We start from the raw sequence: 25518 nt of genomic DNA, 5'->3' as shown, positions 1-25518 counted from the left end.
GGCAGCCTCTTTTCAGTGCCAGCAGATTATAGACCCAATACCCATTCAACAAATGGTTTTTGAGTGCCCACCTATGTCATGCTGTGCTCTCTGGGCATTGGGGATTAATTAGTAAATCAAAGGGATAAAAGTCCCTGCCATTGTGCCACCTACTTTTTCATGGAAAGAAGCAGATAATAGAAAGTCTAGTAAGTAAGTAAATATGTTATACTAGATGATGATAATTGGTTAGACAAAGCAGGTCAGGGTAATGAGAACCAGGTGTGCTGATGAGGGGTGGCACTGCAGTGTTGTTAAATTAGGGTGGTCTGGGTAGGCTCTTTGGGAAGGCGAGACCTGCGCATTCCGTGCAAAGGCCTAAAGCAGGAGCCTCCTGGGCTGTCCAAGAAGGGTGAGGGCTGGAGTTCGTGGGCAGGCAGAAAGGTGGGAAATCAAGTCAGGTTCAAGGCCATCCAGTGGGCCGTGGCTTTTATTCTGTGAGGAGTGGGAGGCCATTGGAAGGCTCTGAGTAGAGGAATGACTTGCTCTGACTTCTGTTTTAATAAAACTGCTGCGGCCATGCTATTGAGATAGGCTCTAGGGGGTAGGGATAAAAACCAGTTCAGCTGTGGTTAGTGTAATAATCCAGGCAAATTTTTAAGGGAACTGAACTCGATTTCAATTATTTTTCATGAGTTTTTCAATGTTAGCAACTAATTTAAGAAAACAGTTTGAATAAACCTAAATAAGTCCGTGGGGGCTCTGCCGTGTGCTGGAAGTTTGCTATGTCACCTATAGAAGTAGAGAAGTCATTCAGAAAAGAGGAGAACTTCGGACAGGCTGATTGATGGTGGTGGGGGGTTGGAGTTGATCTGAAACTCAGGTAAGGGCTTGACTTTGTTTAGCAGGTAAAACTGAAGGAAGGGAAAGATAATGGCATGCAACTGTTCGTGGTAGCTGAGAGGTGGCAACAACCCAAATGCTCATCGCTGATGAATGGATGAAGAAAGTGGGGTACATCCGCACACTGGGCTCTTTAGCCATAAAGAGGAATAAATTATAGATACGTGCTCCAGCATAGATGAATCTTGAAAACATTATGCTGAGAGAGACCAGACACAAAAGGCCACATATTGTGTGGTTTTAATTATGTGAAATATCCAATATAGGCAAATCTATTGAGACAAAAACAGATGTGGTTTCTAGGGGCTGAGGGAGGGATGGGAGATGGGGAGTGACTGACTGCTTAATGGGTGCAGGGTTTCCTTTTGGGGTGGTAAAAAAGCTCCAGAGCCACATAGTGATGATGTAGCACCCTGTGAATATACTAAATGCCACTCTATTATACACTTTAAAATGGTTAAAATTGTGAATTTTATGTTATGTGAATTTTACCTCAATTAAAAAAAAAAAAAAGAATGGCATGCAGAAAAACATTTGAGGCATGTATATTTTCGGTCCTGTTCAGCTCAAGAGGAGCCTTTGTAAGGGGGACTGATAGGTGATAAAGCTGGAAAAAGGGTGTTGGGCCAGGTAATGAAAGGTGTTGCCTGCTGAACCAAGGAGTTCAGAATCTCTTTTATTGGCAGCTGTAAAACATAGCTGCATATATTTCATGAGAAAGAATGAGACTGAAGAGAGCCTGGTGCTTTGGGAATCCCAGCAGTAGAATTTTGTGACAATCCTACAGAGGTCTCAAACAAAATTAATTTAGAGTTTCTCCTTGAAAATATAATATCCATATTATAGTTCCTGATCTTATAAAAGGTTGTTGTTAAAAAAATTAAGGTACCTATGTGAGGGGATGGAATGTGTCAGCTAACCTTTTTGTGGCAATCATTTTGCAATAAGTATGTCAAAATATGTACATCTTAAACTTACATAATGTTATGTTAATTATATTCTAATAAAACTGGAATGATCGAAACATTATATAAATATGTATGTTAATAAAAAGTCCCTTTAATTACATTCTTTCCTTCCTTGTTCCCCATAAGTCCAGAGTTATCTAGACTGTTTTCTATGTATAGACTTGTCATCCTCATCATTATTACTGTTACACAAAAATAAGCACATATTGTGGACAGTATTTTGTATATTGCTTTTAAAAAATTTTACGACTGTCCATTTCTTTTGGACTGCTACATTATATGCTATACTTTGATTTGTAAAAACAAAAAATGAAAAGCAAATGCTATTTATATTATAAAAAGGATGAGGTATCACAAAATATAAAATAGCTAACACTTAATGAGTTAAGTGTTACAGTTATGTGACAAGTGCTGTTCTAAGCATATTACATAAAACTGACTCCTTATAACACTTGATAAGGTAGGATACTGTTATGATACTGCAGAGAGGAAATGTAGATACTGTTACAATCCTCCTTTTACAGAGGAGCTAACTGAGGCAGAGACAAAACCTGTCCTGTTAAGGTCCAGAATTAGGCAGTGGCAGAGATGGGCTCCAGGACAAGTTTTAGCTCCCACTGATGGTTGTCCTGAGGGAACTTGTGGCCAATGATGTGAGATCATAGAGATTTCTCAGCAGTCAATCTGGAATTTTGTGTGAAATTTTCCAAGTTTAATGCTGGCTTTTTTTTTTTTTTTTTAATATTTTTAAAAAGACTATTTGAGAGAGAGAGTGTGTGTGTGTGTTCGCGAGAGAACATGAGCAGGGGAAGGGACTGAGGTAGAGGGAAAAGCAGACTCCCTGCTGAGCAAGGACTTGATCCCAGGATCCAGTGATCATGATGTAAGCTGAAGGCAGACACTTAACTGAGCCAACCAGGCGTTCCCCCCCCCCCCCAAAAAAAAATCTTATTGAAATATGAATCAAATACCACGGATTTACCCATTTAATAGTTTTTAATATATTCATAATGTTATATAACTGCCACCTTTCTAGGTCTAAATATTTTCATCACTCCCAAAGGAGAACCCTGTTTCCATTAAGTAGTACTACTCAGGACCCTTTGGTCCTGAGAGCCACTCATTTGTTTTCTGTTTCTACAGATTTGCCTATTGTGAATATTTTATATAAATGGAATCATATTATATGTGGCCTTTTGCATCTGGCTTCTTTTACTTAGCTTGGTTTTGAGACACATCCATGTTGTAGGGTATCAGTACTTTACTCCTTTTAATTGCTGAATAATAGTCCATTGTGTGGATGTGTACAATTTTATTTGTCAGTTGATGGGCACTTGGATTGCTTCTATCTTTTTGCTGTTGTAAGTAAAGCTGTTATGAACATTGATGGACAAATCTCTGAGTCCCTGCTTTAGATCTTTTGAGTATACCTAGAAGTAGAATTATAGAATCTTATTGTAAGTCTGAGGCACTGTCAGACTGTTTTCAATGTGGATTGTACCATTTTACGGTCCTACCAGCAATGTACAGGAATTCCAATTTTCCCATATCTTTGCCAAGACTTGTTATTTTCTGTTTTGTTTTGATAATCAACATCCTAATGATTGGGAATTGGTATCACATTGTGGATTTTATATGTATTTCTCTAATGATAAATGATATTGGATATCTTTTCATTTGTTTGTTGGTTATTTATGTTATCTTTTTGGACAAATGTCTGTTGAGATTCTTCACCAATTTTAAAAATTGAATTATTTGCTCCCCTTCCTTTTTTTCTTGAGTTGCAAGAGTTCTTTTTTTTTTTTTTTAAGATTTTATTTATTTATTCATGAGAGACAGAGAGAATGTGTGTGTGTGTGAGAGAGAGAGAGAGAGAGAGAGAGAGGCAGAGACACAGGCAGAGGGAGAAGCAGGCTCCATGCAGGGAGCCTGACATAGGACTCAATCCCGGGTCTCCAGGATCATGCCCTGGGCCGAAGGCAGCGCTAAACTGCTGAGCCACCCAGGCTGCCCAAGAGTTCTTTATATATTCTGGGTACAAGTCTCGTATTAGATAAGTGATTTGCAAAAACTTTCTCCCTGTGGGTTATCTTTTTACCTTCTTGAAGGTGTTCTTTGAAGCACAAAGATTTAATGGTTTGGGTGAAGCCCAATTTACTTATTTGGCTCTGTTTTTAAGAAATACCTGATAAGTCAGATTCTAGCTTACTAACCACTTACATGTGATTGGTGCTCTGTTTCCAGTCCTCACAGAAACCATGTGGAAATATCCCGATGTTTTGTGAAAATACCTGTTTTCTAAAGTGGAGAGAGGCAGGAGGCTCTGGAAAGTAGGAAAGGTAGATTTCTCACCAGTAGCAATTTTGTTTTTTTCTGCTCCTGGAGTTCCTTTACTTAGAGCAGTTTGGTGGGGAGGAGGCTGTGGTAGAAAGTGGAGAAGAGTCCTGCGGGTTTTACATTGATCAAAAGAAGGGTTAAAATAGGTTAAATAGATTAAAATGTCAGAAACTTTGCCTTCTTTCATAGATTGTGGCATTTAATATCAAAATGGCCTTAGAGATGCAATAGTTGTGTGTTTCTAGGAAGAATGGTTTAGGAACCATTACATCTAGAAAGTCATCTGGGTTAAGGTCTCCCCTTCTATATGAGAGAATATGTTAGGATTAAAACATATTGTTGAAAACAGAAAACTATATTCATTCCTTTACATGTTTAGTGAAAAATAGTTAATCTGCATGCCATTTATGTCCACCAAGAAAAGGAATGTTTTATTTTGGAGGTAGACAGGGGATGAAAGTCTTTGTGGAGCAGTCCTTTGGGAAGCAATACAGACCCAAATGGCTATGGGATCAGGGTGCATACAAAGAATGGGGAAAAGTCAGGGGGGGTGGTATTTGTGGGATCTAGGGCTCTGCTCAGAGCTGGAACTTTGCTGAGGAGAGGGGAAAGAAAGAGTTGTTGTACTTTCCTTCTTGTACTAACACACCTGCTCTGTTAGCCTTAGAGTTCAGCCTCAAGGCATTTTGCTGCCTAGCTTTGGGAACCAGTCACCACACATCTGCAGTCTGTGGGTAGGTAGGGTCTGAGCTCCCATGACACCCTTATGTTGGGAATGCAGACATTTGATCCCTGGGAAGACCATGCATAGATTTCATTGCCACCTTGATTTCAGAGCATGTACTCTGAACCCCCTAGTCCATGAAGTCCTGTGATTTGGAGATGGAGAGGAGTTCTCATTTGCTTAGTGTGAGGGATCAGGAAAGATTTTGTTAAAGAAATGGGAGTTTGAGTAGGGACTTGATTGAATAGTAGGATTTAAGCCAAGGGAGGCAAAGTAATATAAATAGTGACCTCTCTGAACAAAGCTTGGGTGCTGGAGCATGTTTGAAGCTATAGATTGATCATTTTGGCTGGACTGTAGAGTACCTGTTGGAGGGAACACTGTAGACATGGTGAGATGCAACCAACTTTAGAGGACCTTGAGTGCTAGAAGTTTTGATTGAATTTTGTTGTCGGTGGGGAGCCCCCGAAACTGTCAGAGCGAGGACTGACATAACTAAAGCATTTCTTCATTCTGCAAGACTGACCTGATAGTATAGCATGAATAGATGAAAATTGGGGCTTTCTGTATGACAGACACAGTATTAATAAGAATCGCTAACGCTAACAGGGTGCTTTTGCACTATGAGATTTCCTAATAGTCCTCATAAAGTGGATACTCCTGTTTTACAGATTTTATAGATGAGGGAACAGGTACAGAGAGGTTAAATAGCTTACCCAGAGTTACACAGCTAGTAAGAGGTAGCACAGGGATTTAACCTGGGCATATCAGCTCTAGAACTCATGTTCTTAACTGCTGGGCCTGTAATGTGGTGGTATTTACAGTCACTTCAGTGAAAACTGTATCAGTACAAAGAAGACTTAGGAAACTATTTTTAAAAGTTTGTTTAATCTTTGCATTTTATTGCATCTGAAGCAGTGCACTAGAGCTTTAACTATATAGTCAGCCTCTTTTTATAGCTAAATGCTGGTCTGACTTTTCATTTTTTTTCCCATAACTTTTTATTCTTTTCTTTCTCTCTCTCTTTTTAAAACCATTTAAAGGCTCTAAATGAAGATTTTTCAATCAAGTTTAAAATTACAGGCCAGTATTAAATCCCTAGAAACAGTTGGTCTTTAGTCAGTTTAAAGTTAAGACTTACTGTTTTTTTTTTTGTGTGTGTGTGTGTGTGTGTGTGTGTGTGTTTTAAAGATTTTATTTATTATAAGTGAGAGACAGCACAAGCAGGGGCAGAGGGAGAGGGAGGAACAGACTCCCTGATGAGCAGAGAGTCTGACATGGGGCTGATCTCAGGACCGGGGACCACGACCTGAACTGAAGGCAGATACTTAACTTACTGAGCCACCCAGGTGCCCCTATTATTTTGTATGTATGTATGTATGTATGTATTTATTTATTTATTTTTATATAAATTGGGTTATGTCTTTTTTTAAAAGATTTATTTATTTATTTATTTATTTATTTATTTATTTATTTATTTATTTATTTATGATAGACATAGAGAGAAGAGAGAGAGAGGCAGAGACACAGGAGGAGGGAGAAGCAGGCTCCAAGCCGGGAGCCCAACATGGGACTCGATCCTGGGACTCCAGGATCGTGCCCCGGGCCAAAGGCAGGTGCTAAATCGCTGAGCCACCCAGGGATCCCCTATTTTGTATTTTTAAATCGTTTCTTCCTCCAAACAGTTTGCTATTACTGGTGAATGTTTCTTTGGGAGAACTTGTCTGTAACTTATGCATATGATTAAGAAAACAAAAAAATTCAAAATTTTGAACTTTTTAGCAATGGACACAGCTTGTAGAATGAATATGTGTACAGGTTAAATCTTTAAAAAGTGTATTACCTTCCTCTTTAAGTTTCCAAACCTTTGTGGCTATCCTTATTATTTCTGATTTTGTACTTAATTGTCAGTAATGCCAGACACTGAGCTGAATTCAATTTCTTCCTTCCACTATTCTCCCCCTGCTGGAATAGAAGTATTCATGACAGGCTCTAAGTATTTCACTAGAGGGAGCATGGTTAAAGGGTCCTTGCCTGCCAGCCCCACATGCAGAAGAGAGCAGAGCCCTGGCTTTAGAGAAGAAAGAGGGAGAGAGAGAGGTGTGGTCAGAGGAGGGAGAGAGGAAATGAATAAAGGCTCAGCCAATTTTAGGAGAAATAGACCAAAGCCAACATATTTCTAATTCAGGGGATCTGAGTTTCTTGTTACTCAAATAACTGCAGTCCTTTGGGGTTGATAATGGAGAATCTCTCTGTTACCAACCCTGTAATTTGCACAGATAAATATACTGTAGTTACTGGTTTTCAAGTTTATTAAAATGTTGTAGTGGGACCAGTGGGCTTTTTGTTTTGTTTTGTTTTCCAAATACAGAGTCTGGTTGTGTAGGGTCTTACATCTTAGAAATTTTGGACAGTTTCAGCCATTTTACGTTAAACTGAATTTAAAGACTGGAAAAGATCAACTTTTTTTTTTTTTTTTTGTTCACTTATTGATGCCTTTGGCCTTTGAACAAAGCATTTTACAAGTGAATCTGCTGTGCAAAGAATACTTTTTGTAAAGAGAGACCTTGTTACCCTTGGCACCTACTGGGAACATCCCTAAATTTGGATGGTGAAGTAAGGCCATATTTTAAATGCATCCCTGGAAGGGATGAAATGCTCAGAATTTGGCAGCCTTTCACTTCTGACGGCCTAGTTCTTAAGCCACATACAGTCTAATTGGTGGTGACAGCCTTTTGCATACGAGCATCCTGATGAATTAAATTTTTCCCCCTACTTCTTACTCTCATGTCTTCAGCAAAATTGCTATGTTGTGTTTACCTTGTGCTATCAGAGTGCCAGGTATGTGTTAGGCAATCAGGAAGTGTCCTCATTACTCAAACCTTATGAAACATATCATTTATCTGTGCAGATGGATATTGAAGATCCGCAGAGCTGTAAGACATCATCAGTACACTGGCAGGAATACTGATTGATAGCATACAAGGGACACTACTGTATTAAAATAATTATATGAAATGAATGCAAATTGTATTGGTAATTTTCTTTTTATGTTTTTGGAATATAGAGGAGGGGTATTTAGGTAGGAAGTCTTCAGGTTTGTTTTTTTGTTTTGTTTTTTTATTATGACCTGGTAGGGAAAATATTTGTTTCTGCTGTACTCTTTTTTTTATAGACTGTGCCCTGTTGATGAGGAGTACTTGGAAAATGTTGCCCAAATTTGCATATCAGAACAGTGTATGTTCTCAGCTTACCAGTTTTGAGTTTTGTTGGGGACTCAGTTGAACTATTGGGAAACCCAGACCAACCATGGATATCAGAATCTGGAAGGATTTAGAACTAACTTATGGGTGAAGAAAGTGTAGTAAAACGTATTGGCTGCAGCAGAATAGAATTGGTGGGGAGATGCCAGGAGTTGCCTGTTATTCTTTTGGTTCCCACATCTTCAACTTTAAATTTAAATAAATTTCACAGATAAGAATTGATCTGGATTGCTTAGTTTGATATAAGACACTTAGGTATAATATTTATTTTGTGTTATGCTTTGTACCAAGTGCTTCCTATGGATCTTTTCCTCAGAAGAAGCCTGGCTTTACTTCCATTTTACATATTAGGAAACTGAAGTGCAGATAGGTTAGGTCATTTGTTCTGGTTACACAGCTTGTAAGTGGAAGAGCCAGTATATGGATCCAGAAAGAATTCATAGCACCTAGCTTCCAGAGCCCTCCTTCACTGTTCTTATTTGTAAGTTGCAAGTAATACAACTTCTACCTTATACAATCTTGAATACTAATTGAGATAATGCAATAAGGTACCTCTGGGAGTGCTTGGCATCTAGTAGGTACTCAATAACTGATAGTTGTTATTAGTAACAGTTTCTCTCTCTCTCTTTTTTTTTTTTTTTTTAGTAATAGTTTCCTTAATAACTATTGTAATGCTAAGAGGATACTTAGTATTTTACAGTTAATGCCCTGTTGTGTTTTCTTTATTAAACCACTCAAAAAAAAAAGTATTGAGCATCACTAAAGACAGAAGTTGAAGTATTATGAAGTGCCATATTGAGCCCATTGGCTAGAGGTTATATTAATGAATCTTGAAGGATTTTCACATGTAAAAAGAGGGAAATCAAGCAGTGTCTTGGGGAAGTGAGTCTGTACTTCATGTTTGCCATTCTTCCCCTTATTTTCGTTCTCACAGTGTTCTCTCAGAGATCAGAAGGGCTGTACTCAACAGGCAAGCTCCCTTTTGTGTCTATATAGCTGGGTTGCTCTAAGTTGTTTTTGTAATGGCAGTTCCAAGTGACATTAAAATTCAAATTTTCATTTATCTTAAATATTGAATTACAAAATTCAAAGTAATAAACTGCACTTTAATCTAGGAAAACAGAGAAATTGGACATTTTAATGTAATTTTACAAACTTTTCAGTGATTTGAGATGAATGAAAAATTCAAAGTGTACTGGGGACTTCTCTTCCAATATTGGAGGCCTATCTTAAGAGTCAGAAACCCTTGGGACGCCTGGGTAGCTTAACGGTTGAGTGTCTGCCTTTGGCTCAGGGCATGATCCTGGAGTCTCAGGATCAAGTCCCACATTGGGCTTCCTGCGTGGAGCCTGCTTCTCCCTCTGCCTGTGTCTCTGCCTCTCTCTCTCTCTCTGTGTCTCTCATGAATAAATAAATAAAACCATAAAAAAAAAAGGAGCCCTGTTAATATCAAAGGACTTCTGTATTTTGCCCATTTGTTTTTCTCAGTGACAACTCATGTAGGAAGTCAAAGCCTTAGAAATGATTTTTTATCCTTTCAGTAATTTCCACCATTTTTGGTTGCTTTGTTTTTATTGCTTTAAAAAAATATTTTATTTTATTATTTATTTATTTATTTTTAAAGATTCTATCTATCCATTCATGACAGACACACAGAGAGGCAGAGACACAGGCAGAGGGAGAAGCAGGCTCCATGCAGGGAGCCCAACGTGGGACTCTATCCCGGGTCTCCAGGATCAGGCCCTGGACTGAAGGCAGCGCTAAACTGCTGGGCCACCAGGACTGCCCAAGATTTTATTTTTATTGATAGAAGAGTGTGTGACTGCAGGCAGAGGGAGAGGAAGAAACTCAAGTTGACTCCACATTTAACACATAGTCCCACTCGGGCTGGATCCCAGGACCCTTGAGACCACGACATGAGCGGAAATCAAGAGTCGGACACTCAATGAACTGAGCCACCCAGACACCCCTGTTTTTACTACTACTTAGTTAAGGACAGGAAGCATGCATAATTTCACTTTTTGGAATTTATATTTGCATGCAATCCAGGAAAAATTTTACACAGTTATTTCTAAATCTTTTTAAAAATAAATGTGTGTGTGTGTGTATGTGTGTATTTTTAAATCTTGTAAAATTTCAACTTAAACCCTTTCTTATGGGAGCCCTGCATTAAGTTTAGGTTGCAATAACATCTCCTTCTTCATTTTTACTTTGACTTAAATATTTTTGTTTCTGCAAGTTGGACTTTGTTTATTTAGCAGAGAAGTTGGCCACTTCTATCATGCCAGATGTTCGAGATAAAAAACATGAAACCCTCTTCCTCTCCACCTAGAGAAAGCACCTGTAAGCAAACAATTATGACACATGTGCCACAAGAGTGCTGATATTATTGCCATGTGAAACATGATTAAAATCCTTGTTTCTGGGCAGCCCAGGTGGCTCAGCGGTTTAGCGCGGCCTTCAGCGCATGGCCGGATCCTGGAGACCTAGGATCAAGTCCCATGTTGGGCTCCCTTCATGGAGCCTGCTTCTCCCTCTGCCTGTGTTTCTGCCTCTCTCTCTCCCTCTCTGTATGTCTGTCATGAATAAATAAATAAAATCTTAAAAAAAAAAATCCTTGTTTCTGTGTCAGGCTTCAGATTCTCATGTCAGTTTGAAACAACACGGTACTTCTTGAAGGTGGTTGGTGTGGTCTGCCTCTGTTTCAAGTACTTCACATACTTCAGTTCATTAAGTAGCCTGTTATTTTGCTATCTTTACCTATCACTTAAGCAAAAGCTTTGCATCCTGTGTGTGTGTATGTATTGGGAAGGGGGGCTAAATTTTGTGGACAAGTGTTTAGTACAAAATGTGACAAAACACTATCTTATAAACACATTTTCTAGGAATGCTGTATATTCCCCAAGCCCTGGGTTCGCGCCCTGTCCAAGCAAAGGCAACCATAAAGAGGGGGGGACTAAGAACTTGAATTAAAAAGGAGTCCGATTAAAAAAAAAAAAAAGTCCGATTTTAAAATGTCAAGATTGTTGTTGCTGTTTCCCGGGGCGAACAAATCACTTCTAGAAGCAGTGGAAGGGCAAGTAGAGAAATTTCGGGTCGTGTCTCCAAAATTCGCCTCCGCCTCTCTCCATCTTACACAGATTTCATGGTCTCTTTGCTAGACGAGAAGTTCAAGTTCCCAGGGCGCACGCTGTGACCTCTAGTGGTGGGCCTCGGGCGAACACCGGGCTTCGGGCTGACACCTGGGCCGGCACCTGGGCCGCGTTTCCTCGCCGGCCGGTGGTTTCCTACGTTAGGCGGCGGCTTGGCCATTCATGCTCTTGACAGCTGCGCGGCCGCCCGCGAGCGGGGAGCGGGGAGCGCGGAGCCGAGAGCCGAGCGCTCCCGGCCCCGGCCCCGGCCCCGGCGCCCCCTGCGCCCCCTGCGCCCCCTGCGCCCCCGGCCCGAACCCGAACCCGAACCCGAGCCCCGGGGCGGGAGGGCCCGACGGCGACTGCGCTCGGCGGGGCCCGGGGCCCGCGGCCCGCCGGCCGGCTGCTCCATAGGCGGCTGCGTTTCCGACTTGGCCCTGGCTCCGCTCCGGGGGCTTGACGTGCAAACTTCGCCGGAGCGAGCAGAGGGAGGGACCGGCGAGGGGGAGGAGGCGGCGGGAGGCGCCTCTGCTTAAGGGAGCCGGCCGGGCGCCGCCGCTCGGACGGACGCGCGGACGGAAGGAAGGAGCGGGGCCGCCGGCCCGGCCCGGGGATGCGAGCGGCCTCAGGGTGGGCAGCCGAGGGCCGGGGAGCGTCCGCGGCCTTCCCGGCGCGGGCAGCCGTGGCGGGGGCAGCGCGGGGCGCCGGCCTGCGTGCGGCTCTCGGCGGCAGGGGCGGGCGGGGGACCCTGCGCCGCGGTGGCGGGCGGGCGGGCGGGCGGGCGGCCGGCGGCCCGTCCCCTCCCCCGAGGGCCGCGGGAGTCGAAAGCGAAAGCGAGCCGGGCCGCGGACTTTGCGCCCGGGGCGGGGGGTGGCCCGGAGGGGGCGGGCTGCGAGGGCTGGGAGGGCCGGGCGGCCGGGGGGCGCTGTCAGCGCGCCCCACCCGGCCTGCGGGCCGCGCACGCCGCCGGAACTCCCCGGCGCCTCCTTAAAAGCGGCCCCCGCGCGACTCTTTTCCCCGTTTTTTGTTACATTGTAGGAGCGGAAAGAATGTCGGAGCGGGCCGTGGATGACGTCAGGGGGGAGCCGCGCCGAGCGGCGGCGGCAGCGGGCGGAGCAGCGGCGGCGGCCGCCCGGCAGCAGCAGCAGCAGCAGCAGCAGCCGCCGCCTTCGCAGCCCCAGCGGCAGCCGCCGCCGCCGCCGCCGCCGCCGCCGCGGCGCCTCCGGCCGGAGGACGGCGGCCCCGGCGCCGCCTCCACCTCGGCCGCCGCCGCAATGGCGACCGTCGGGGAGCGCAGGCCCCTGCCCAGCCCAGAAGCGATGCTGGGACAGTCGTGGAATCTGTGGGTCGAGGCTTCCAAACTTCCCGGGAAGGACGGTGAGTGTCCGCGCGCGCCCCCTCCCCAGGTCCCCCGTGCCCCCGCTGCGACCCGCCCCCTCCCCCGGGGTCAGGGATGCTGCCGCCCGGTTGGGGTGCGCGGAGGTGCCCGCACCTACTCCGTGCGTGCGTGCGCGTGCGTCACACTCCGGCACTGACCTGCCTCTCCCTCCCCCTGTGTGTGTGTGTCTCCTAGGGACGGAATTGGACGAAAGTTTCAAGGAGTTTGGGAAAAACCGCGAAGTCATGGGGCTCTGTCGCGAAGGTGAGTCCAGCCCCCCTTTGGAGTTCCTGCAAAACCTTGAGGAACTTTACTAGCCGGCCTCACCAGGGTGGGGGATTTCTGTCCCACCTTACCCGCTCCGCACCCTCGCGAGGATGCTGCTGTCCGAGGAGGAAGAGGGGGAGAGCGGAACGTTTGGAAAATCTGGTTTCCAGGGCTTCCTGTAATGGGGAGCGTCCCGGAACCCTTCTGTCGAGGCCTGGCGTGGTGCAGCCTGAGCCGCCTTGCTCAATGATAAGCTTTGGGGACGGGCGGTGAGTTTAACCCAAATCCCTCCTGGTCTGACCCTCTTCCTGAGAAACACAAGTGGAGAAAGTAATTCTCAAGCTTTGGAAAGCGTGTCCACGAATGCTTTCGGGGTCTCTGGAAAGGAAATCTTTCCACCAGTTGTTGTCTGCTGGCAATCAAAACTGGTTGCAAACCTTAGAAAAGATAACACGTTATCTGTGCAGCCTTATTTCCATGGGATTTAAGCTACAGAGTTTAGGATGCCACAGAAGGATCATCACAACTGAGGAATTGGTCAGACTTTATGTACGTGTGAGCGGCCAAGATGAGGGCAGGAAAAAGTCCAGAATTCTATATGGTGAAACGAGCCTTTAGTGTCCATAGTTAGTGAAACCCTATATCTTAATTATTGGTCAGTTTTTAATAAAACTGTTTGATACTTAGGGAAGGATGCTTAGGAAAATATTTGTAGCTGAAGGTGTGTCTCCAAATGAGAGGTCAGGTATCTAGGAACCGGCCGACTCCCCCCCCCCCCCCCCCCCCCCCCCCCGTCCCCTCCCCTCCCCTTCCCGATTTTATTTTTCCCTGAATAGTCAACTTTGCTGTCTAATGCCTGTGCCAGGCCTGGGCACACTGTGGTCACAAAGGATTTCTGGAGGCCAATCGATTTTAGGTTCAGTTTAAGTTGCTCTTTCAGTGGCAGTAAGGACAAGGCCTTACATGAGATTTGGTATCCAAAATACTGAGTTTCTATTCCCCAATGCAATTTCATTCCTCATGTGTAGCCATCTACTTTGGCAGTTACTGTCCAGCACCCAAGAATAGGTAGAATTTTTGGCGAGCTGAACGTTTTAAAGTCCAGAGTTGGCCCTTTGTTACTGTCTCCATATTTACTTCTTGTTTTTAGGGCCTCTCTTTTTTTTTTTTTTTTCACGTTTGCTGTTTTGGTGTTTTGAACTGGCCTCTTGTTGGCTTCTTGGCACTGGGAGGAAGAGTAATACCAGTGGCAGCTCTGTGAGAGCTTCCAATTGGAACAGATTATAGAGCAAATTAGTTGATTTTGAAAATGAGAATAGGTGTTTGCGAAGGAAAGAGAGGGAAAGCAAAGGACTTGCTGGTGATGTTGCAATAGGAAAAATCAGTTGTTAGTCCGGTTTTAGTGTTGAGTTGGCAGTCCGCCTGGGCTTAAAAAATTAAAATCACTAGGTGGCAACTCTCATAGGAAGCAGTTGGAGTAGAGCATTAGAGGACCTGACCCACTCCTGTTCTTAGTTTTTATTCTTTTGGGTGTGGATACATTTCCCATAAAGGGTTTCTAAATCTGTGTGAAAACAGCGTGCTAATTATTGGTAATTCCCCAATAGAGGATGAGTAAGTACATTCGTGTTTCACTGGGCAACTTGGTCTGGTGTGAGACCCAACCAAATTTAGTGGCCTGAACCCAGTTTTGGCCATATATGTAATTTTCAGCAGGTTTTACCATGAGGATCTAAGACCTCTTGACTATCTTCTTGAGGCAAAATGGGGTCATAAGAGTTGGTTGTGTGTGCATCTGACCTATCAAATGATTAGTGATTATTAAAGGTGCTGTGTTTTAAAAGCTCTTCTAACTATTCAGAGGATGCTGAATGGGACAGGATGGCCGAAATTCTACCTTGGTGTTGTTTTTTTTTTTTTTTTTAATTTATTTTTTTAATTTATTTATGATAGGCACACAGTGAGAGAGAGAGGCAGAGACATAGGCAGAGGGAGAAGCAGGCTCCATGCACCGGGAGCCCGATGTGGGATTCGATCCCGGGTCTCCAGGATCACGCCCTGGGCCAAAGGCAGGCGCCAAACCACTGCGCCACCCAGGGATCCCCTACCTTGGTGTTTTGAGACTGAAGTTTTTAATTCAGTCAGTTTTTTTTTTTTTTTTTGAATTTTTATTTATTTATGATAGTCACAGAGAGAGAGAGGCAGAGACATAGGCAGAGGGAGAAGCAGGCTCCATGCACCGGGAGCCCGACGTGGGATTCGATCCCGGGTCTCCAGGATCGCGCCCTGGGCCAAAGGCAGGCACCAAACCGCTGCGCCACCCAGGGATCCCAATTCAGTCAGTTTTTAATTCATTTGTGACTTTATGATTTTCTGAGCCAGTTTTAAAATTCAGGCATGAGAATGTTCAGCACCCACGCAGTGGGCTTTGTCTAACCAGCAGCTCATGTTAGACTTTTTAAGAAATGAAAATACATTTTATTTTTACCTTTTAATTTTTAAATATTTTATTTGAGGGAGAGAGCGAGAGAGAGAGAGAAAGGAGAAGGGAGAAGAAGTGGGCTTCTCCCCCTGAGCAGAGAGCCCAGTGCAGGGCTCCATCCTAGGATTCTGGGATCATGACCTGAGCCAAAGGCAGATACTTAACCAACTGAGCCACCCAGGCACTCCAAAATACATTTTAAAATTATCAAAAATTGTTAGACAGTTGTCTTTTGTCTCTGGTTGAGATTATCTCCTTACAAGAAGAGGTGCATGGAGCTAAATCTGTACTAATTCTGCTTGGCAGGGAGATTACATGGAGAAGAAATGTAGATAAGTTGATCATATGGTTGAAGCACTAAAAATCAGAAACTTCCCATCTTGGAAAATGCTTAGGACTGTGAACCATACTTCTTGAGTTCTCATCCAGTTCGTGATTGTGGACCTAAGAGTTAAAAACCTGTATGTGACAGCAGATTGCTTAACTTTGGCATTTGTTATTTAACCTGTCAGAATCTAGCTTTCCTCTTTGTAAAAAGAGATGATAGTACCTACTTCTCAAGGTTGTCGGAGTGTGGACCTTACGTTAGATAACGTATGGAAAATGACTCAGTGCATACTAATTCTTTCAACCCTTTAAACTGCTGATAATCTTAGACTTGATTTCTGATTTCAGTATTTCTGTATTTGGGTCAAGGGGTTTTAGTCTGGGACTTGAATGGGCTTCAGGGCTGTTATAGTTGCCCTGAAATTCTAAGTGGAAGTATGTATGTCTACTTTCTAGGGCAGCTGTCCACAGCTTCTCTTGAATTCTCGAGGATCCTTCATAACTCCAGAATTTAAAACTGCTAAGCCAGGATTTCTGTCCTTTTCTTTTTCCTCTTGTAGCTTAGTTTGGCCAGTTCCCTCATGGCAAGACTGCCTAAGGGCTAATGCTGCAGGAGAATTTAGAACTATTGATTTAAATGGAAGTGAGATTATTTGTGGTTTACCTAATATATCATCCCTTTTCTTCCAATTAGCACAGGTAGGCAAATGTTAGGATAAAATTTCAGTTATCTCTCAGAGGTCGGCCTATTTTTCGTTTGCATCCTCATGTTTTTATTGCCTTTTGTTTTCTGTAATTTGTAATATTAGTTGATAGCAGAGTTGACCTAGGTAGGAAAAAATGGATAATACATTTTTACTTTTTTCAAACAATTAAACTTAGAAGAAAAATGACCCTTTCTTCCAGAGGTGACTTGTGAAATTCTATGTTTAACAAAATTGTTTTTAGATGAAATCAGTTGGTATGAGTAACTGATTAAGGTTTCCATATTAGTGCCCCAACATATAGGGAGCCTTAAAAAATGAAAATGTTAAATGTCTTAATTTCATGGCAGATTTTTTTTAAAAATCATGTAATTGTGGGAGTCAGCAGTAGAGTTGGAAAAATGACATTTTCTTGGGAAAAGCATCTCTAACTTCTTTTAAGCCACCTGCTGTAAAACAAAGTAGCCTGTATTTTTCTCTCCAATAGACACTTATCCTGTCACCAGTGGAAAGTATGTATTATGTGGTGGCTCATTCATTAGAATGTCAGCTCCCAGAGGACAGGAGCATTGTTGATGGAGGCATATTCAGCTTCTGCACCATTTGTGCTCAGTAAATATTTGCTGCCCAAAATGAATTAATTGGGCTATTTAGAAAGATTGAACTGAGTCACTCAAGGATGAAGAAGTCAAATGATAAATTTTCCACTGTGACATCCCCCCCCCCCCCACAAAGGTACCTGTTCTGTGGGAGGTAGGCTTTATGGCCCCAGGGAAGGCCAGAGGCTGTCTTTCAGCACTTCCTGTTGTTTTGTCCTGAGTTTAGCACTCCATTTACACTTTCCAGAAAGTGCAGACAGGACACCACCTCTCTTATCTGTGATATTTAGGCAAGGGAGTAGGATGGCAACCCAGAGTGATAGCCACACTTGATGACAGGTGATTTCCCTGTCATAATAAGGGTGACATAATTGAGCCTAGGGCAAGATGAAAAAGAGGTTATTGGCATCTACAAGCAGCTAGATTAAAAGAAAAAAAAAAAAACTGACTAGGAGGTGGGTATCCTCAATCAACAAAGACCGAGTCAACATGGATGTGTTGACTTTCCTAGGAAAAAAAAATGCCAAGTGTTTCTTTCCTAGGGAAAAAAAAAATGTTCAGTCAAGTGAAAACAAATAGGTAACTGTGTGAAGTATTGTTAAAGTAATTGGATGATAGGCATAAAACCCTCTTCCTGAAGTGGAGGACATTTCTATTTTTCTCTAGGGTTCTCTCCTGATTTTTCTAGCAGCTTTTCCTTATGGACAATTTGAAAAATCTACAAAAGTACAGAAAAAAATTTTAATGAGCCTCCTTGTATCCATCACACAGTTTAAACAACTAATGAGTCATGGCCCAATCTTGTTTCATCTCTGTCCTATTCCCCACACTGAGTTATTGTGAAGCATGTCCCAGACAGCATATCATTTCTTTTGGTCTTCTTTTTTCTGCTTACATGGATTCAACTTGTGTCCTGCAAAGTAGAGCCTATATGTGAGCTCTGCCTTCTTTTGAGGCAAGCCAGGCTGCCATTCCTGACCTCTTCCATGGTACAAAGCTTCTACAGGTGGCAGTCTTTGCATTCTGCGTGCATCTCAACTGGAGTTTGAAATTGAGCTTCAGACACAGGAATCAGTGAGATCCAAGTTCACTGCATCAGACTTATGTTAATACTCATTTACGGAGCACTTAGGTGATTCAGTTGCAGGTCACCCACACTTGATGCTTTGTGGGTGAGAGTTAGGGCTGTATTGACAGTTTACAGTGCCCTTGCTGACAGTTCATGTATGTAACTCTCTACCTGTAAAGTCTAACTTGGGAGTGAAAGACCCCTAGAGGCCTAGAGACCCTCCCACAACAGGGATTCCTTTTTCCTTGATTCTGGCTCCTTGGCTCCTTTTTTTTTTTTTTTTCCTTTTAAGATTTTATTATTTGAGACAGAGCACAAATGGGGAGGAGGATTAGAGGGAGAGGGAGAAGCAGACTCCCCACTGAGCAAGGAGCCTGATATGGGGTTTGATCCCAGAACCCTGGGATCATGACCTGACCCAAAGGCTGACGCTTAACCGCTTAACCAACTGAGCCTCCCAGGCACCCTCCTTAGTTCTTTAATGCAAACTATAGCCTGTGTGTGGGCCAAACCCTGTCTGCTGCCTAAGAATGGTTCCTACATTGTGAATCATTGAAGGAAAAACCCAAAAGAAAATGATTGTTTCACAACCTGTGAAAAACATAAGAGATTCAGATGTTAAGAGTCCATAGTAAGGTTTCATTGGAACATAGCCACAGCTGCTCATTTACTGAATGTCTGTGGCGGCTTCTCCATACAAGAACAGAAGAGTTGAGTAGGTGCAACCGAAGCCATACAGTCGGCCAGGCCCACAATTTACTGTTTGACTCTTGGCAGAAAGAGTTTGCCAATTCTTATTCTAATAGATTCCTTGGTTAATGAAGGGAAACTCATTCTGCAGAGTGTGCTTCTGGTACTCCTTGAACTTTTCTGTTCTGAAGTGGAGAATCTTTAGTAAAATCCATTCTTCTTAAACCAAAAGTTTATTCAGTATTGAAGAAATACGTTGGGTTAGAAGGAACTTGTGAGACTCTATATCAGGTTTTGTGTAAGAAGGATCCTATCCTTGTCTACTTCTGTCATTCACTGCTCTTTCTCTAGGACATAGGTCTGTTTCAGGGCAATTCAAATACAGCATCAACAAAGCTGTTATTGTCTCAGCTTTCAAGAGCCTTAAACTGTAAGGATGCTGCTTGGCTTCTGTTAAGCTCAATTGGAGAAAGAATCAAACTTTTATAGGATTTTCAAAGGGGTACCTGACTCAAATTCTTAAGAATTTCTGCCCTTGGCATTTGGGTTAGAGAAGCTGAAGCTCCGTCGGAATCATCTTGGGAATTAAAAGGCAGGTCCACCAGGAAAGAAATCTGCATTCTGATGGGTGGAGAGGGTGTATAGCATTCTTATATCTCACATTTTTAGGGTTCTGTACTTGCTGAAGAGTGTAACACCAAGCACAATCCATGCTGAATTCCTCAACCCTGAAGGCTTTGTCATTAATGGAAATCATGTACATTAGCTATAGTAGGATGGGGTTCACAAGCTTTACCCCAGTTACAGTTCTGTTTCTTGTGAACTTTAACTTTGGGGATGAAGCATGAGGAATTTATGCATCATTATTGAGTGTGACCTACATGTTCTGTGGCCTCATTTCTTATAAGGATATCCTGCTTTCTCATTGCCATACCTCACAATGTACCTGTACATATGTGGACAGCTTAAGTTTGGTGAGACCTTTTATTCTGTGCCAGTACAAGTTTTACCATCTTTATAGCACTCGTGTGATCTAGGTATTATCATTTCCCCCTTTTACAGAGGAGGAAACTGAGGCTCGGAGAAATGAGGTACCTTGGTAAGATCACAAAGCATGTAAGAGACTAACCCAGATCTGCACAACTCCATGGCCCAAATGCTTGACCCTATGCTGTGCTGAGCCCATTCCAGAATGCTCACCTGCTTTTCATGAGCTTGAGCAGGTTGCTGTGACTTTGTTTTCCTTATCCTCAGCTAGAAAAACTGAACTTTACTGCCCCCTTCCCAATTTATTTTAGAGGTACCAGAGCCTTTTCCTTGCTGTGCCTTAGAGTAGTCTATACGTTGTGTTTAGCAGTTCTTTTATAAAATCGTTTCTTTGAGGGGGAGGGGTAGTGTGTGTGGTTTGCGTTAGAAGTAATTGGCTTTAAAAAAAGATTAAATGAAAGCCAAGGTTGCAGCAGATAGCAAACACAATCATCTGGGATTTGTACCATTAGAAAGAATTCTTTAAAAAAGAAGTGAAATTTCACTATTTAAATAGCATTTCAGGGCAAGATTGCTTTTAATCACATTGATATTCAAAGTTTATGGCAGTATTTTTAATAAATGTACCCCTCTGATTATTAAAGTATTTTTTTGATTGAAGTTCTAAGGAGAAAAAGAAGCCTGTTAGTAGACTTAACAGTTGGAGTTACTGTACTTTTGAGAGAAAGGCAGAGGATTACATTTATATTCATCTTGTACAGCAGGGATTATTATAAATGAGCGATAGAAGGAAAAGAATGGTTTTTGCATTTCAGGCACTCAACGTAAAACTAGATTAAGTGTTCTTGTTCCTCTTTGTAATAAAGACCCTGCTAACATGAAATGCTTTTTCTGTTCTGTGTAAGCTTATGGCAAGCAAAAGTCATAGGTTACTATCAATTATATCCACAGTCTTAAAACAGAAAATATTTCCCTCCTAGGTTATATGAATGTTTTCCACAATCTGGAGCTCCAGTAACACAGTAGGAAAAAAGAAGAACGCTTTTAACTAGTGGTCCCAGGCTTTTATATTTCAAACCAGAAAGTTTCCTAAATAAATTTGGGACCAATGCAAGGGCTGCTAGCATTTTAGAATATATGTAATTAGACATGCATATAATTCTTGCCATCGTGAAGTATGAGGGCCACTGTTTCGGAATAAAGGACAGTGTTGGTTTTTGTTTAATTGAAAGCTTAAGAAAGGCACAATGCATTGTCCTTCTCTCATTTCTTTGTGGACTTCTTGGAGATTATTAGGTATTTTGGCATTTGAGAACCAGTGCTTTTAGATCAGCTTCTCAAAGTGTCTGCCATGCCTCCTTCCGTGTGCTGCTATTAGGAGTTATGCAGAAAAGGGGTTCCATGTGGTAAGTTTGAAAAAGGCAGCTTTGGAGGCAGCAACTACCAACCCTGGCATTAAACAAATGTGGGCTCAAATCTCAGCTGTAGTTGCAGAGTAACTTGCTACATAGCTTTGCTAAGCCTCTGTTGACTGACCTGTAAAATGGGAATAGTAGTAGTACCTCATAGTGGTTGGGAGGCTTAATTGGTATGATGCAGTTCCGGCACTTTGTATAGCATCTAGCAGAGTTAACTGTTCCACTAAAGGTTAATTGCTAATTCTGTTAATTTTATGGGTACTGAGAATGCAGTGTAACGAGCAAGCCTATAATCAAGTGGTGGTCCAGGACTGTCAGAGGAGCAGCAGGAAGTGAGATGCCAGTTTTCCTTTAGCAAGTGGTATGTTGGCAGTGAGAGGAAACCTCAGCATGTTCAGGGGAGCAGTGGGTAGGAAACAAACCCGAGTTTCGAGTTTTCTTGCGCTCCAGTGCAAATGAGAAGTGGGAATTGACAATTCTTGTTTCCTCCTTTAGTCCTCTCTGTTTGACTTACAGAGAGCAGCCCAGTGTAGTTATCTGTGCTTTCCTGCTTGCAAAGAGTGGCACTGCTCCTCTTCTGAAAGCCTGAAGTTTGTCTTCAGGTAGCTTCTTAAAAAGTTTTACAGACCTTTTTTTTCTGAGCAAGAAAGGTAAATTACAGCCAGTAGAACAAATCATCCTCACTAAATTGTGAAGTAGATAGGATGACAGTGTGTGTGTGTGGGGGGGGGCGGGGGGGGGGGGTGGTCACAAGGGGTTTTCTGCCTGGTGAGGGAATTTAGAAAATTGCCTTTTTAATTCTTAGAAATTTCCAGTTCAGCTTGAAGCAGTTCTTCATTTAAGTTACTTTGTTCTCTTTGGAAACTGTATAGATATATGTGTTTTAATGGGAAAAAAATAAAAAAAATTATTATTATAGAAGTTAATACATATTCATTGTTAAGATTTTACTAATGGAACATGAAAGCCATCATTCTCTGTAATCCCATTCTGGCCAATTTCAAATCGTCAATTACAGGATTTGGACATAGGGCAATTCCTGCTTGATCAAGGACACCTATGTAACTGCTTTGGGCACTTCACAATAGGCAGGACTCAAACTTGCTAGCCTGGTCATTTTATTTCCTGACAAGGTCTAGACCTTGTCTCTTGGCAGGCCTCAGGATATTTTGTCCAGCATGATTCCTGTCTTGAGAATCCTCTGGCTGTTTTGCCTTTGTTCATTTAGTTTTTATCCCACAAATGTTTGATAGGCATTCTATGTGTGCCTTTTGCTGGTCTAGAGTCTGAGGGTATGACTGCAAACAAGGTAAGAAGGCACAGCTCTAACCCCCAAGTCAGGCAGTTGGTCAGCACATATTTATGGAGTTACCCACTAAGTGCCAGGTTCTCTGATGGGTGTTGAAGATAGAGTGACACAAGTCAGAAAGTGCCCCTGCCCTCTGCCAAAGGGAGACACAGTAAATACACAAACATTTTTCAAGGACATAGAGCGTTGTAAAGTAGGCTAATGATGTGAGGGTGGGAGGAGGGTTCTAGCTAACATGATCAAGGAAGGCTTTTCTGAGAGTTTAGCATTCAAGCTGAGATATGAATGGTGTGAAAGTGGCCACTGGATCTTCTGGGATGGAGGGGGAAGAGTGTTCCAAGCGGAAGGAGAAAGCAAGTACCTAAGCCTCTAAGATGGGAATGGAGAAGAGTGGAGGAAAATGAGGCTTACAAAGGTCAGGATTTCAGGATTTGGGTTTATCCTAAGTGTAATGGGAGCCTACAGCAGGAGAATGCCCTGATTGTGAAGTGTGAAAACCATCAGCTCTTATATGCTGAGTGGTTTGAGGGGAGAGTGTGGGCCAGGCAGCTAGGTGAGAGGTGGTGGCAGTGCAGACAGGGTGTCTGTTAAGGGTATGTTTTTGAGGTGATTTTGATGTGATTTAGTGCCAAATTGGATGTGGGTTAGGTAGAAGGGTAAGGGTTGAATAGCTAAGTGGTACCATAATCTGAGGAATGGTGGAGAAAGTGGAGACTTGGTTAGGAGCTCAGGTTTGGGCCACAGTATGTCTGATGGACTTAGCATTCACACGTATCTGTGGAGTCGGCAGTGAATATAGAGTCTGGAGCTCAGTGGGACAGCCTGGCTGGCGGCACTGTGTATATCTATGTCACCAGTGCACAGAGAATGTGGAAAGCTGTGGGACCGGGTGTGTTCCTCCAAAGTGTCAGTGTCCATAAAGAGTAGAGTTCTCATTGAGCCGATGGGTGGGTGAGGAGAAATCTACAGGAGGAGGGAGGAATCTCTGCTAGGTGGGAAGGGAATCCAGGTGAATGTGCTGGTGTAGAATTTAAGAGAAGAAACACCTTTAATTGAGGAGTGATTGCCTATGTCAGATGCTGTGTGAAGTGATGCAAAGGCAGGTGAGGGAATTGATCTTTGGCTTTGTCAGTGTGGCGGTGGTTAATGACCTTAATCAGGATGAGTTGGAGAGGCAGATGCCTCATGGGAAGGGGCCGTTGGAGGGGTTTTGAAGGAGGCTGTTGGAGTGGGCTGGGAGGACTAGCACTGAGGAAGTGGAGAGGACAGATGCGGGCAGGTTACCAAAGGGTTTTGCTCTGAAAGAGAACAGAGCAATGCAGCAGTGGCAGGTGGGTGCATGGAAAAAGGGGAATAGTTTATTCTATTCCATTTTATTTTATTTATTTTGGATAATATTAGGGCATATTTGTTTGCCACTGGAAATATCCCGGAGTGGGGATAGTTGCACGGGAGAAAATGGATTATCACAAGGATAATACTTTTAGATGAGAAAAGGGGATGGGATCAGAGCCCAAGTAGACAATTCCGCTTTGATAGACGGAAGCTTTTTTTCTGTTTTAATGAGAGATTGTAGATTTGATTGTAGGTAGATACATGGAATTGGGGGAAGATAAGGTAATTAGTTCTTTCCTGTGAAGTAAGAAAGAAAAGTTAGGAGGTCATCAGTTGAGAGTGGATAGAAAGAATTTTGTCTGCCACTTTTTCAAAGCATCTAGATGGCTCAGGGGAGGATGGATAGCTAAGTAAACTGGCAGTTATGTATCCTTTGGAGGTTTCCCAGTTCACTTAGAGGAAATCCAGACTTCTTAGCAAGGCCTCTGAGGCCTTGGATGGTGAGTGGGCCACCCCAGAAAATCAAGAATCTCAGTAACTTGCCACAGAGAACACAGTGAGTTGGTGGGAAAACAGGGGTTTGAAGGAAGGAAGGCTTCCTGGAGGAGGTGAAAAGGGAGAGTTGGAGCTGTTGTTAACCCTTGAAGGAGTTAGCCAGTCTCATATGGAAGCAGCTTCTGAGTGGGGACACTTCTGCAAAGGAGCCTGGAACCTGGCTACAGCCCTAGGAGGGGAGCACTGGAGGGCAGGAGGTAGAGCTGATTACAGGAGGAGGAAGGTCACCCCAGAGGGTAGATGTGGAGAGATCAGCACGGTGGCTGTGTGGAGATTGAACTGGCCCTGGCTAATGTAGAGGTTGGAGGCTAGTGGGGCATGTAGCCTACCTCCTTCATGTGAAACTTTCAGATGTCTAGGTAAGGGTGAGTAAACTGAGGAAGGGAGGTTTCTAAAAAAGTCTAAAGTGGATTGTTTCTGGTAAAACTTGTGTTTGTTGTTGTTGTTTTTCAGTCAGTCAGCCAGCCTGTATTTATTGAGCATCTACTTTGTTGTTTTTTTTTTTTATTTCATTTTATATTTTATTTTTTAAAATATTTTATTTATTTATTCATAGACACAGAGAGGCAGAGGACACAGGCAGAGGGAGAAGCAGGCTCCAGGCAGGGAGCCCGATGTGGGACTCGATCCCTGGTCTCCAGGATCACACCCCAGGCTGCAGGTGGTGCCAAACCGCTACGCCACCAGGGCTGCCTTGAGCATCTACTTTGTGCTAGATTCTGTTCTAATTTTCAGGAAAATAGCCAGTGTTCCAGAACTGCCCTCATAGAGCTTCTATTCTAGTGGAGGAGACAGGCAACAATTAAAAAACAAAAACAAACAAACAAAAAAAGAATACATATATGTTAGGTGGTAATGAGTGCTCTGGAGAAGTTTAAAATAGGGTGAGTTTTCTGAACCAAGGCTTACAGGATATGAAAGCATGAGCCATCTGGATGTGGATGAGCTTCAGGCAGAAGGAACAGCAACTCCAAAGGCCCTGCTGGGAGAGGATTCTAGGGTGTTGACAGAAAGGCAGGAGGTCAGGGTGTCTGGGGAGGCTGATTAGAAATATGGTAGAAGTCACATGCTGAGGGCTTGGGCTGAGTTGGGG

At 43.1% G+C, this 25518-nt stretch overlaps 1 protein-coding gene across 6 annotated transcripts in view; it reads left to right on the top strand.

Moving 5' to 3' along the window:
• Nucleotides 1–25518, top strand: part of ATXN7 (ataxin 7) — a 139873-nt gene that overhangs the window by 35102 nt on the left and 79253 nt on the right. For all 6 annotated transcript variants that reach the window (XM_038565937.1, XM_038565938.1, XM_038565936.1 and 3 more), the window contains exons 3-4: nt 12344–12682; nt 12879–12947. In XM_038565937.1, the coding sequence (XP_038421865.1) occupies nt 12355–12682; nt 12879–12947 (397 nt within the window). In that variant the 5' untranslated portion in view covers nt 12344–12354. The remainder of the gene's footprint in view (nt 1–12343; nt 12683–12878; nt 12948–25518) is intronic.

This window comes from Canis lupus, chromosome 20 (assembly GCF_011100685.1).
Source record: "Canis lupus familiaris isolate Mischka breed German Shepherd chromosome 20, alternate assembly UU_Cfam_GSD_1.0, whole genome shotgun sequence".
Taxonomy (NCBI): Eukaryota; Metazoa; Chordata; class Mammalia; order Carnivora; family Canidae; genus Canis; species Canis lupus.
The sequence above is the reverse complement of the archived record's forward strand: the minus strand, read 5'-3'. Positions and strand labels throughout refer to the sequence as shown.